The following is a 14,998-nucleotide window of genomic DNA, read 5'->3' on the forward strand; positions in this document are numbered from 1 at the left end:
AATGCTTAGCCAAGATGTCAATACATCATTTTTGACTAGCCACCTTGTAAATTGGTTTGATCACTCACATCCTTTCGCAGGGCCTCGAGGGAGGATTACTAGGGATTGAGCCTAAGTGTGCAACCAACCACTTAGTCCAAAAGGTCAACTTTGAAAAACAATCCCCCAAGGGGAGGCCTTGTCATCATCGTCTCACTCTCGGACGTAGCTCATTGAGCAATGATCGAAGCAAAAACGCCTTGGAGTACTCCCATTTAAGTGAGGGTCGCAAGAGCGGCTCTTAGTCCCACGTTAATTGCTTCTTTCATTAGTGTTGGGGATCGCGGGTTACAAACAACAAGTATAACCCTCCCACTTAGTTTTTAGAGTTGGTTCATCAACTCTTATAAGTTCGGAAACATATTTCCTAGTTAAAGAGCGACAGAGCGGACAACTAGAAGAGAATCCTAGATCGACATGTTCAGAGCAGTATTAGTGCATAAAGGCACAAGGTACATATTCGATCTTTTCCTATTTTCTATTTCGGGAAAGTGCATGAGGGAAGTGTGAACTTCAACTCACTCGAACACTTGAAACTTTGAGATTACACATCCTTTTTATTTTTCGGCTTGTCTACAAAGAGACCTCCCACTCAAATTTTCAATAGCATATAGATTTTGAACATATGTGATATAGATATAGTTTTGAAAACATTTTGAAAACTTATTTGATTTGGATGACAAAATATTTTCAAGTTTGAAAGTGAAAACGGTTTTTCAAAATTCAAACTAGTTTTGTAAAAACTCAATTTCAATTAATCTTTCAAAAATCAAAACTTTTTAATCTTTCACATCATATTTATAATCTTATAAAAACAATTTTGCTCAAGAAAATTTTCTCATTAGAGTTCTATAACTCATGGTAGTGGGACTGAAAATCCGGAATTCTAAAAAACTGGATTTTCGGAACAGCCGCGCACCTCGGAGTAAAATTGCCATAACTAGTGGCACCGATGTCATTTTGACCTGAAACCGCTGGCATTGGATAGAGGACAAACAGAGATTTAATTTGATTCAAGAATCATTAAATTTAGATTTCTGAGCAGAGAGTTATTCCACTTTTAATGCGGGTTTACTCCAACTCGAAGAAAAAGAAATAATTAAAGCTTAGTCCTTTTTAGGTGCGAAAAAGAATCGAGTGTAACGGAACGTTTTAGGATGTTGTTAAAACTTTTATTTGTGTTTTATTAGCAAGGTAATAACATGGTATAAAAGAAATAACAACAAGCATAAAACAATTCAAGCAAAAATAAGAAACTAGTAAAACAATATAACTAGTCACAAAATTTAACTCGAAATTTCTCAAACCTTTAAACACGTTTTTCAATATAAAAAATTAAAAACTTTTAGAACTGATTCTAATGTGTTTTAATATCATCCCAAACTCATAGAAAATCAACATGATTTTTAATTTAAAGGCAAGAGCAATAAATTAAAAAAAAATCTAAGATAACAATTCTAACTTGTCACAAAATTAGTAAACTTTCGAAAACGATTTTCAAGCTCATAATTTTAAATAGATATACATGCTAATCTTTGACCATAGCTCTGATACCATTTGTTGGAATCGATCTAGGGTTTAAGAAAATAATTAACGCTTCGGTAAGCGGCGGAATTTTAAAAATTTTCTTTTACAAGTAAAACCAGTTTTTACTAACCTAGACAAAAGAGCAAGTACTTGAACTTTGAAGAAGCTTTTGGAAAGTTTGCAACGCTCGTCTCCCCTCGCAGCACGTCCCTCTTTCTTTCCTCGGCACCTCGAGCAACCACGAAAGTTTCTATCACTAAATCACTCGAGAGAAAAGGAATTAGTGAGTGGGCACTTTTAAACACTACGACTTAAGAACGAGTCTTGAAGTCGCAGAGCTAAACTCTAGGTCAAATGAGGACTTAGGTGCCAAAACAATAAACGAAATTGACTAGAGAGAGAGAGGAGAGGGGCGGCCACAATGTCTACAGAGAGAGTCTCTCAATCTCTAACTTGTGTGGAATGAGAAAACAATGAGAATGAGGGCCCTATTTATAGGAGAAGGGTTAGCCTTAGAAATGGGAATTTCCTCTTTTTTCCAAGCATTCATGAGCAATCTCTTATTGCCCATTCTCTCCATATGCGCCCAACATTGTCATTCCCTTAAGGGATTTGTTTCCAAATTTGTTTCCTCTTCTTTGCTTGTCTTGGCCGCCCATATACTTTCCCACATTGGAAAATTTGTTTCCTCTTTTTCTTTTGGCAAGTATCATGATACATTTATGCACAAAATATTCTCTCTTTCTTTGGGTATTATGGGTGCCCAAGTGGCTTTCTAGAAGGGGATTCTAGAACCTTCTTCATTTGTTCATGACAACATGGAAAAGGCCCATTAAGAATTTTCAATAAAACTCTTATGAAATGAAATTAATCCACAAGGCCCAATTAATCATATTATGACCGAGTGTTACTTGTCATCAAATGACCATGTCAAAAAATTTATTGACATTCATTTCATCATATGTCTCAAAAGACAAAAATACCCTTTTGACAATTTTCGTTCTTGTTTTGACTTAGCTTCCAGTTTAACTATTCCTAATCGATGTGATTCGTGACAGTGACCTCATGGACCCAAATGAACAAAGCTTGAGCTAAACACTTGGACTCAAAAGTTCACAAACCTTTTTCAAGTTTAGCTTAGCCAACTGACTCCACTAAAGAGTTGACACTGAAAATCTCTCGGTTCAAATGAATTTATTTTCTACTCAAGAATTCAACCTAATTATGATGAGCGGATCCACTGAATATTATCCATGTTTACCCTTCATGAATGTCATCAGCTAGTCGGGATTTACTAAATTACCATTTTACCCTTCTAGTTGTTATTTCCTCAACTCCTTTGTCGCTTGTGAATAAGTTAGAAACAATGTATTGACAAGGAGCTAACAAGTCACATTGTTTCATCCAAAAGAGTCAGGACTCAATTTGGACACTGGCCAGTTCATTTATTCACACTCCAAGGAACAAATCATGAGGTGACATACATTGCATTTCAGCAATCTTGTACATGAATTCCATATCTATGAGAACTTCACAAAGTTACTCATGACGTTCTCACAACTTAGTACTTCACCAATAGGCCCTGTTCGAATCACATAGTGAGTCCGAACTCTGACTTTCTCAAATGAGAATACTAAGGTGTGAAATGACATGTCTCATTTCAGGATTAAGGTAAGCATGATGCAATTCATACATAGTGACTTCGAGACATAAGAGGTTAAATGGTTTGTTCTTATCTTGTCTCTAGAAGTGCACTGGTCAATTCAGTACCTTCGGAAGATACCTAGAAGAACTATAGAGTCTCCAACTCTCAATGCCTCATAACCAGACATCATAGATTCTTCTAACAATCATACTGAGGTCAATAGTCCTTTGACCCTTAGATTGCGAATATATCGTTTTAAGCAAACTACGAAGAGTTTTTTCATGCAAATCTACATTTGTCTCTTCGTAAGTTGTTTAGTTTGTTTATGGACTAAAGACTAATGTTTTATCATAAAGCTTCAAACAAGGAAGATTGAATGAACGTTTCAACTTTTTATTGATGAATAAGCAATTACAAGCAAGAGTCTTCATGAGACTATATTACATCAAATGTAGAATATAAAGATTACAACTCTTCTTGTGGGCACCATTGACAACAAAATTGACCAGACTATCATTCGCGATGCAAAGCAAATGAGGCGCAACCAAAGTCTAGATTATCAGGGATGTTCTTAGGCAAATGTTGCGGGAAAATAAATGTCGCCAAGAAAGAAACCCCAAAAGGATATCAGAAAACGATTGGGAGAAGGTGATAGAGGAGTTCGCAACTGGCGATTGGAAGGTAATGTATAATTCAAAAAAATTATGTTATCTTCTATCGAATCGAATTATAACACAATTTAATATTTGGAGAAAAAGTCTGATCGCAACTGGGAGAATTCAAAGAACAAGAAAACGAAGTTCACACAATGGTCGATTTCTTTCTTGGCTCATCGACATTTGAACGTAAGTTTATTCTAATTTTGTAATATTTATTTTGCAATAAATTTATTACTCATATTTTGATAAAAACTGCAGAGTATGGAAGATGGGACTTTGGCCTCGGCGTTAGACACGTGAGAGAAAAAACACCAAGATGATGAAGGCAAATGGACGACAGATTGGGCGAAACAAGCATTTGTAAGTTACTTGTGTTAATTACTTAATAATCAATATTCGATAATCTTAAAAAAAAAATTAACATATGTTTGAAGGCGCAAATCAGAACTCAAGCCGAGGATATTCAGCGACAAGTAGCGGAGTCAGACCAAACGTTTGACATAGACGAGGCGGAGCAGTATGCGATGGATACCGTTCTTGGGCAACATCAAGATTGGTATGTCGGGATAGGTCCCTCGATCCCGAGATCCTCGTATCTCTTGGCTCAGGCTCATGACGAGAGCTCGTCGTCAGGTTCGTCATTGAGGCGCGTTCCAGATCCAGCGGTTAGCGAGCTACAAGCAGCGTTGGCCGCACAACAGATTGCGATGGAAAAGATGAGGCGTGAGCAACGAGCTCAGATGGAGACCTTTCAGCAGCAGTTTGTTGCCTATACACAACCGCATCTGTCTTCCATGCAGAGGTCCCCCGCGATGCCGCACCCTCGGATGACGCCGCCATCAGCTTCAATGCCGAATGCTCCGACGCCGCCATCAGCTTCAATGCCGAATGCTCAGACTCCAGCGGCAGCGCACCAGGACACCAAGGCGCACGAGGAAGATCTTGCGGAAGAGGAGGTTGTGCATTGAAGAATTTGAACCCTCCGAGTGAAAAAGGGAAACCAAAGGAATAGGTTGTAATTTTTTTAATTTATTGAACGTAAATTATCAAATTTATATTTGTTAATATTAGAATTTCTATTAAATTATGTATATAATTATTATATGAATCAACATATATATATATATAATTATTATTCTAATTAATATTATATAATTACTATTATTAAAATTATTTAATTAATTTTATAAAAAAAATTAAATGCCGATTCTAATAGAATCAACATATGAAAATTATATGCTAATTCTAATTTTAAAAAAAACAGCTGAAGAGAATCAGATGCGACTAGTCGCATCTGAAACTTTAGCGCTAAAAGTATCAGATGCGACTAGTCGCATCTGATACTCTTGTATCCCGCCAAAATATTAGGCAAGAAGGAGTATATGATGCGATTAGTCGCATCTGATACTTTTGGCGCTAAAGTTTCAAATGCGACTAGTCACATTTGATACTCTATATCCCGCCTTAATATACTGTTTTGGAGTAAATTTAGGTGCGACTTTTGATGCAAAAAGTCGCACCTAAATTTGTCGCATCTGATAGTAATGACTTTTCGGTGCGACTTTTCGCACCTAAAAGCATCAGGTGCGAACTTTTGGGTGCGACAAAAGCGAAAGTTACACCTGAAAGTATCATCAGGTGTGACTTTTGCACTTTCAGGTGCGGAAAAAGTCACATCTGATGCTATATTTTGTATTAGTGAGTCCCTAGCATATACGCTTCGTGGATGCGTCCTTGTTTGTATGATTATCTCTAGCTCGAAAGTTGCAAGGGCGTCATTATCAATATATGGCGCACGACGAGGCATGTCGAGACGAACAGCGAGGCATGGCACACGGCGAGGCAAGGCGCATGGCAAGGCAAGGCGCACAACAAGGAAAGTCAAGGCACACGGCGAGGTGTGGCTCCCAAAAACTATGTTGTGAATCTCCTTTGGAGCTCGTGCCACGTGTCCTTTTGCTTTTGGAGGGTTTTTTTTCGACGGGGGAAAATGATGCTTTAACAAACTCGAGCAGAAAGTTTCACCTATCGCGTAGCTTTACTTGTTACAGTTGTCCCGTTGTGGAAACATCAAGATTCCACAACGGGACTCTTGTCCCGTTGTGGAAACGTCATGATTCCACAACGGGACAGCGTTTCGTTGTGGAATATCCGTTGTGGAATCTAACATTTGTAGTAGAGCTCTTCTTTTATTATATTCGTCTGTATTTATAGACAATCCTGCCTAGAAATTCTTAGTGCTCCGCACCTTATACCTCGGTACTTAATATTTTTCGTGGGACAATTGTTGTAACATTTTTCTCTGTCAACGGTATTGATGAAATAAAAAAAAACATATGTGATGTCAATTACTATCCATGAACTTTGAAGCCCAGGATTCAACTCGAAGTCGCCGAATAAAATCAATGCATCTCGATATGAATTTTTAGTTGATTGAAAGGACAACATTTGTAACTTCCCAAGTCACAAAAAGTTAAAAGAAAATGCCAAGATTTTGAATTCAGCTACGCCAAGGGAAAGTTTTGGGCAAATTTATTGTGTTATTTAAACCATCAAAACTGACACATTAAACGACGAAGCCAGTTCTTCCCGCCCAAGCCCAAACGACAAATGCGAAGCTTGATCCTCAAACGACACCAGCTCATATAATCATTTTTGGCTAAACCGGAAGTACCTCCTTACTTGTTGCGCTGCGTAACTGACTAGTGTCTAGAAGCTGTTTAATTAGCAGTTTAATATTTAATTTCAAGTTGCAGTAACCTATTTTAGCATAAAACACCTTAGTTAATGCATTTAATACAAATCATAAAAAGTATGACTAAAGTAACTGCCCAAGAATTTTGTCACTTTAAAATAACCTCATTTCTCTCTAACAACTCTCGTAGTGACTCGTATACACAAATAACACATGAAGACAAAAGCAGCACTTGAAGTACTTCTAGTGAATGCTCAGGGCATTACACAAACAAACGTTCTTGGTAATATATCGTCCTTAAATTCCTTTTTATTACTATTAATTATGCTAATTATTGAATAATTCAACCACAATGTTTACAGGAAAACCAGCCTATTATGTTGTAATCGAGTGTGGAAATTATGTGTACAAAAGCAAAATATCATCAGGTGGTTCTTGTTTGTGTATAAAATAAAAATCATGAGTTCATCATCGTTTTTATTTATTTAATTTAATCTTAAATCCAGGTAAAGATGATCTAAGCGCATGTTGGAACGAAAAAATTACGTTGGAATTCCCAATATTGGAGTGGAAAAGGTTGACACATCTCAAGTTCAGAATCATGGACAAAGAACTGTTTTCACAAACCGGATTTGTTGGCGAAACTATGTAAATTCTTCCACTAATTACTTTTATTTTTATTTTTATTTTTATTATTCACGTATACGATTTTTTTTTTCAACACAGATTATATCGTACGCCAAAGTTATATCGAGTGTGACTTGTTAAAAAATGACTCATTTGTCATGTAACATCCTTAAAAATTTCACCGATCCGTGAGTATTTTTATTTCAACATATTGCTTTTGTTTATGTTTATACATGCAGAATTCATTTGGGTGGAATTATCACAGAGGGTTGTGACAAAGGGTTTCTTGAAATAAAGCCAGTCCCATATAATGTTGTTATTGAAGATGACACTTACAAAGGAGAGATTAGGATTGGGCTCAAATTTATTTCAGATGTAAGGCTCACTTTAAAGCAGATGGTCTTTAAAGGAGATATTATTCTTGTTTCATGTAATAAATCTCGTTATTGATAGATTCTTTTTTTTTTTTTTTTTTTTTTTTAAAAAAACCTAACTGGTTTGAGTGATGTTTTTTTTTCATGCAGATACCAGATGTGCCAAATATAGCAGCAAGAGGGCACACTATAAATGACGAAAATAAGGATATCGTGACACGTTGTGGAATTGTGAAATTTTGGAACATTTTGTGGTGGTGGTCTTGGTTGTTTCCTAAGAAAACCATGAACTGAAAAAATAAACAAATTTATTCAAAATAAATATATATATATATATATGTATATATATATATATATATATATATATTCTTGCCTTATTAGTTTTAAGTTATAACTTGGACTATGAATTTCTATTTGCTTTGAATGTTTAATGTTGAATTTGTTTCAAAGGACTTAAATGTGAAAAACACCATATTCATTCATTTGAAGCTATATTACGTTAAGGATTTAATTTCAATAGCTTGGGTTGTTGTCGCACGAAAATGAACAACTATTGAATACCTCGGGCGGTTCGATCCAAGGCCGGACCAAGTGATCGCACCCGGGACAAAAGTGTGAACTCGAAAATCTCGAGCTAGGTTTTCTCCGATCAACCCACCTCTCAGAAGAGAGAAGGGGTGATGAGGGGGAGTGACCGTGCCTTGTGTGTCGGCTGCCTACGTACCCGTGTGTGGGATCAGGTCATAACGTAGTTCAAGCGTATGTAACGCAGTGTGAGGCGCGGAGCCTTGGTGGAGAAGCGTACTCGACGAAGGAGACGGTGCACGGAGGAGTCCTCGGCGACGTCTCAGAACCTCGGAGATCGCGGGCGCGAGAGAGAATGTGTGTTTTCTCTCTTTTGGAGACGTGGAAGACTCTAAGTCAAGAGTTCCTTATCGTGGCGGAGATTCCAGACGCGTAGGCGATTCCTAGTTGGAAATGCAGGACGCGTAAGCGATTTCTTGTCAGAAATGGCGGACGCGTCTAGGGTGCTAGACGCGTAGGCGATTTTCAGTCGAAAACCGTTAGAGCACTCGTGGGCTCAATATTAATCGTTCGATCAAGAGAGGCGGCACTCGGGAGTCCCCGGAAAGCGCTTCAGAATCTCTGAGAACGAGAAATCGAGGAGAATCCGCTTCAGGCCAGGGATGGCATCCAGAGAAGCATAGAGAAGTCTCAAGTTCCTTGAGAATGAATGGGCTCGCTTTCCTCTCAATGAGAAGGGTATTTATAGGTGTTTGAAGGCCTTAGAAGGTCCCTTTTTCGTCCATGTGGGACTAAGGGCGCGCCCGCCGTCAAGTGGAGGCGCACGGCGCAAAACGCGCGGCGAGCGGCGCAGGGGGCGCGGCGCGCGGGTCATCAGGCACGGCGCGGGATGCGCGGCGCATGGGCGCGCGGCGCGGGAGTGTCTTCGCGCGGCACGCGGTCTGCCTAGCGTGGCGCGCGACCTGCCGGCGCGGCGCGCGGCTTGCTGTGTGGCTGGCCGGCGCGGCGTGCTGCGCTTGCGATGCATGGCTCGTCTCGTCGGACTCTTGTGGGCCTTTAGGGGTCTTTGGATATCATGCTTTCTATGCGAAATGTGAAGGTCTCTACTTGACGAGAGTGACTCGATTCGAGGAGCAATTCGAGGCTCGACTCGAGGAGGGCGACTCGAGGAGAACGACCCGAGGCTCGACTCGAGGAGAACGACTCGAGGCTCGACTCGAGGAGAACGACCCAAGGCTCAACTCGAGGAGAACGACTCGAGGAGAACGACTCGAGGAGAACGACTCGAGGAGAACGACTCGAGGCTCGACTCGAGGCTCGACTCAAGGAGAACGACTCGAGGCTCGGCTCGAGGAGCGTGAGAGTTTGGTACGAGGACTCACCAGTCGACTCGTGACAGAAGGCTTTCTGCTTTTCAGGACCTCCGGACTGACCATCGGCCCTTTGAGATCTTCTTGGCGTCTCGGGTTTTCCAAAAACGACCGACAACATTAGCCCCCCAAGTTTATCGCTCGGGAGGCCCCGGGCGGTGAACTTTTAGTTGTTCCCGCCGGGTGTTTGAGGAAAATTTATCTCCCAGGGCTTCGCCGTCGCGAAGCTTTTGCGATTATAGAGAATATTCTTGCAATTGCAAGTGCTCTCTCTCGCTTTTCCTTCTCTCTCAACACGGTTGTGTGATCAACACGTGGAGGAGGATCCGAGCGGATGAGAGGCGTAGCTCAACGTGGGCGAGGAGGACGCGGTCGCATCCATCGCTTTAGCCCCGGGGCAGCGGGGACATGCGTGCGCAGGTAGGGCGTGCGTGTGCGCAGAGACGGATCGGCACGTTACGGCTAGTTGATCTTTGGGCGAGGTCATGCCCAAGTCTTTCTTCGATGGCGTTTTGTTTAATGATATCATCAACCCGGAGTCCATGGGACTCGACGGTGACTAGCAGGGTGACGATTGTGTAATCGTGACCTGTTAGGGGAAGATCATGGCGTCCATCTCGGCCAGCTTGGAAGGCGACTGCACTTTTGCGTTTCGCAAAGGCGTGCTCATTCCGAGGTCTCGAAGACGGAGGTTGATGCTGCGGACTGATGCTTCGAGAAGACGGAGTGGCACCTGGTGAAAGGCTCTGCCGCACCAGAGGGCTTCGACTGCTCGGGGATCAACGCTAAGAGTTTGACAACGCATCAAGCATAAGTCAGTCTCATGGGGCATCCGCCATTTCCGCCCTGGTGACGCTTCTTCGTCTGCGTTCGGAAGATCGGCCCTTATTCCCCAGACGCGAGCGCGGGTCTCTACTTTGGCTGACCTGTTCTTCAGGTCGCTCCAGGTGTTTGCTCGAGGAGCGGGACTCGACTCGAGGAGAATGGCTCGACTCGAGGGGCAAGTCTCGACTTGAGGAAAATGACTCGACTCGAGGAGCGAGGCTCGATTCGAGGAGAATCACTCGACTCGAGGGGCAAGGCTTGACTCGAGGAGAATGACTCGACTCGAGGGGCGAAGCTCGACTCGAGGAGAATGATTTGACTCGGGGAGCAAGAGCAAGGTTCGACTCGAGGACAGTGATTTGACTCGAGGAGCGAAGCTCGACTTGAGGAGAATGACTCGACTCGAGGAGGGAGGCTCAACTCGAGGAGAATGATTTGACTCGGGGAGCAAGGCTCGACTCGAGGATAGTGATTTGACTCGAGGAGCGAAGCTTGACTTGAGGAGAATGACTCGACTCGAGGAGCGAGCCTCGACTTCGAGGAGAATGACTCGACTCAAGGAGCGAAGCTCGACTCGAGGAGAATGACTCGACTCAAGGAGCGAGGCTCGACTTCGAGGAGAATGACTCGACTCAACGAGCGAAGCTCGACTCGAGGAGAATGACTCGACTCGAGGAGGAAAGCTCGACTTGAGGAGAATGACTCGACTCGAGGAGCGGGGCTCGACTCGAGGAGAATGGCTCGACTCAAGGAACAAGATTCAACCCGAGGAGCGAGGCTCGACTCGAGGAGAATGATTTGACTCGGGGAGCAAGGCTCGACTCGAGGACAGGGATTTGATTCGAGGAGCGAAGCTCGACTCGAGGAAAATGACTCGACTCGAGGAGCGAGGCTCAACTCGAGGAGAGTGACTCGACTCGAGGAGCAAGGCTTGACTCGAGGAGAATGACTCGACTCGAGGAGCGAGGCTCAACTCGAGGAGAGTGACTCGACTCGAGGAGCAAGGCTTGACTCGAGGAGAATGACTCGAGGCTCGAGGAGCGAAGTTCGACTCGAGGAAAATGACTCGATTCGAGGAGCGAGGCTCGACTCGACGAGAGCGACTCGACTCGAGGAGCGTAGCTTGACTCGAGGAGAATTATTTGACTCGGGGAGAGGGAGCAAGGCTCGACTCGAGGATAGGGATTTGATTCGAGGAGCGAAGCTCGACTCGAGGAAAATGACTCGATTCGAGGAGCAAGGCTTGACTCGAGGAGAATGACTCGGCTCGAGGAGCGAAGCTCGACTCGAGGAGGATGACTTGACTCGGGGAGCGAAGCTCGACTCAAGGAGAATGACTCGATTCGGAGAGCGAAGCTCGACTCGAGGAGATTCTACACGACCTCATTCGTTACCTGGGACTCTTCCAGGAGGTGCTTGCTCGAGCGAAGTCTCAGCTAGCTCGGGCCGAGCGAGGTTCTTGCTCAGAGGCGGAGTTCGCGAGTCTTTGCGAGCAGCTCCCATTAGCTCGCATGGAATGGGGAGTCTCCCAAGGCGAGTGTGATCGCGCTCAGCTGACGGTGGCGAAGATGGCAGGACTTACGCCTTGTATGGCGGTTTAGGTGCGCCTTGTAGGCTTTTTAGATGTGCCATGTAGGCGTCTTGGGTGCGCCATGTAGGTGGCTTCGGTGCGCCACGAGGGACGACTTGGTCGCACCATGTAGGCGTCTTACGTGCGCCATGTAGGCGTCTTTGGTGCGTCGCGAGGGACGGCTTTGGTGCGCCATGTAGGCGTCTTAGGTGCGCCATGTAGGCGTGTTAAGTGCGTCGCGAGGGACGACTTGGTCGCGCCATGTGGGCGTCTTACGTGCGCCATGTAGGCGTCTTTGGTGCATCGCGAGGGACGGCTTTGGTGCGCCATGTAGGCGTCAAACGTGCGCCATGTAGGCGTCTTACGTGCGCCATGTAGGCATCTTTGGCGCGTCGCGAAGGACGACTTTAGCCTGCATCTCTGGGATGTCTTATGGCGCGCCGCGGAGGCGTCTTAGCCTGCATCTCGAGGATGTCTTACGGCGTGCCGCGGAGGCATCTTAGCCTGCATCCCTGGGATGTCTTATGGCGCACCGCGGAGGCGTCTTAGCCTGTATCTCGGGGATGTCTTATGGCGCGCCGCGGAGGCATCTTAGCATGCATCTCTGGGATGTCTTATGGCGCGCCACGAAGGCGTCTTAGCCTGCATCTCTGGGATGTCTTGCGGCGCGCCGCGGAGATGTCTTTAGCTTGCATCTCTGGGATGTCTTATGGCGCGCCGCGGAGGCGTCTTTAGCCTGCATCTCTTGGATGACTTATGGCGCGTCGCGGAGGCGTCTTTATCCTGCACCTCATGGATGTCTTACGGCGCGCCGCGGAGGAGTCTTAGTTGAATGCTCGTTCCCGTTTGTGTTCGGGTGTTTTGTTTTGGTGGAGCGTACTTTCTTTGGGTGGAGCGTACTTTCTTGAGGGTTTTGAGTTTATTTACCGTTGCCTATGTCACTAGCCCCCCGAGTTTTTGGGTTTATAAACGTTATTGAAAAACTTTGATAAAGCGGATTTTGAAAGAAAAACCTCGAACTTTATTAATATTGAAGAAATTTGAAATCCTAAAACATTGGCTCGTAGGCCTTATTGAATGCTGGAAAGCAAAGAAATAAAATGGGGGGAGCGCTGGCTAGTGGTAGTACTTTCTCAAGCGTTCCGCATTCCACAGGTGACGGATCGGTGTCTCGTCCGTGTATTTGATGTAGTGTATCTCGTCATGTACGACTTGGCGCTTTGTGGGGTCCTTCCCTGTTTGGGATGAGGACGTCGGCACCTTACATTTGGGTGTCATGCAGATGTCTTTGTGGACTTCGCGGAGGACCTTGGTCGACTCGACGCTATCTCTTATTTTGGAGATCGTGTTAACCGTCTTTCTAGCGGTTTTTTCATCGATTCCTTTGATATGGCATATTCTGGCTTGGGATTGATCCCCAGCCATGATGCCGATTCCATCCTTAGTGGGGAACTTCACCAGTAGGTGGTATGTAGAGGTAATAGCCCTTAGTCGGTTCAGCGTAGGTCGCCCAATGATGACATTATATGGCGACTTCTGATCAACCACTAGGAATGGGACCATGTGAACGACTTCAATACCTCCGGGAGTTCCGAAGGTGACCGGTAGATCAATGATGCCTTCGGTCATGACTCTCTCCCCGGTGAACCTGAATAATGGCGTTTGGGTCGGAGTTGGGCGTAGCCCCCCGAGCTTCATGCGCTCTAGGGTGGACTTGAAAATTATGTCGGCAGCACTGCCGTTGTCGATGAGAACTCTTTTCACCAAGTTATTAGCCACTTGGGCTTTGAGCACTATCGCGTCATTGTGCGGATGCACAACTCGCTTGGCCTCTTCGTTGGTGAAGTACATCGTCTCGTGAGGCACGGACGGAGGTTCTTCATACGTAAGGTTGACGTGCATAGCAGCATCTTCTTGAGCTACGGCCCTTAGGAATTTTTTCCGCTGTCGGGCTGACTCTCCATCTTGTGGGCCACCTAGTATGGTGGTTACAATGTGGAGCTGTGGATTGGCATCGGCAGTAGCCGTGGTTCGGTCGGCAGAAGCGGCTGTTCCTCCTCCCTTGCCAGACTGTGGTCTGTTTATGGTGGGGCCCACAGTGCTGATCATGCGCAATACGAACTCTTTCAACTCACCCCGTTGGATCAATGCCTCGATCTGTCTTTTATGACTGTAGCATTCGGAGGTCAAGTGACCGTATTCCTGATGGAACTCACAATATTTAGATCGATCGCGAGTCACGGGATCTTTGCTCATTGGAGCCGGGGGAGTGAATATGTCACGTGCCAAAGCTAGGATTTGATCCGGCATTGTGTTCCATGGCGTGAACGACGAGTAGCCCTTAAAGTCTTCCGCAAGTCACGGCTTTTGGGGCATCAGAGGTCGGCTATTAGAAGTCTGCCCCCCTCTGTTTCGCCGTTTACGGGAGTTGCCTTGCTCATTGCTAGGCTCGTCTCGATGGTGAGGGCTTTGATTATTGCCCTTGCGGCCATCGAGGTAATCTTCGACTCCCATGAAGGTCTTGGCTCGAGTCATTAACTCGGCCATGGTAGAAGGGACACGGCCGATGATGGACTTAAGGAAGTCACTTGTGCGCAAGCCTTCAATGATGGCAGTGATTGTGTCTTTGTCATCAAAGCGGTCGACCTTATTCGATTCTTCAGTGAATCGGGCGAGGTATCATCTAAGAGACTCGCCATTCTCTTGCCTGATTGACCACTGGTACATCCTGGTCTTCTTTTGGACCATAGATGTAGCGAAGCGTGCTAGGAACATGTCCTTCAGGTCTTTGAACGATCGGATGCTTCCCGGCCTTAAGTTCTTGAACCACTCGAAGCCAGGTCCGGCGAGAGTAAGACTAAAAGCTTGGCACATGGCGCCGGGAGCGACACCTTGCATCGTCATCTAGGTTTCATAGTGCTGGATATGGTAAGCAGGATCTGCTTTTCCATCATAGGGAGCGAGGTTCAGGAGTTTGAAATTTCCCGTGCATACCTCGGCCAATATCTGAGCCGTGAAAGGCGAGGAATTCTTCTCAACGACCCCATAGGCACTTCCGCCTATTCCATGCTCTCGGAGATCTTGTACTTCATTTCGAAGATCGTGGATCATAGTGATCACATCGAGACTGGTAGTCGGAGTA

At 44.8% G+C, this 14,998-nt stretch overlaps 1 protein-coding gene across 1 annotated transcript; it reads left to right on the forward strand.

The window, feature by feature from the left end:
* The first annotated feature begins 6,766 nt into the window (after window positions 1-6,766).
* Window positions 6,767-7,763, forward strand: LOC149401561 (Calcium-dependent lipid-binding (CaLB domain) family protein). The gene is made up of 5 exons (XM_089610781.1): window positions 6,767-6,848; window positions 6,928-6,996; window positions 7,078-7,213; window positions 7,432-7,622; window positions 7,717-7,763. Exons 1-5 carry the CDS (start codon window positions 6,779-6,781, stop codon window positions 7,761-7,763), a joined length of 513 nt encoding a protein of 170 aa, XP_089466907.1. The 5' UTR covers window positions 6,767-6,778.
* Window positions 7,764-14,998: the final 7,235 nt, after the last annotated feature.

This window comes from Urtica dioica, chromosome 4 (genome assembly GCF_054948205.1).
Source record: "Urtica dioica subsp. dioica isolate 48M chromosome 4, U.dioica_male_clone48M_v1_H2, whole genome shotgun sequence".
Lineage (NCBI taxonomy): Eukaryota > Viridiplantae > Streptophyta > Magnoliopsida > Rosales > Urticaceae > Urtica > Urtica dioica.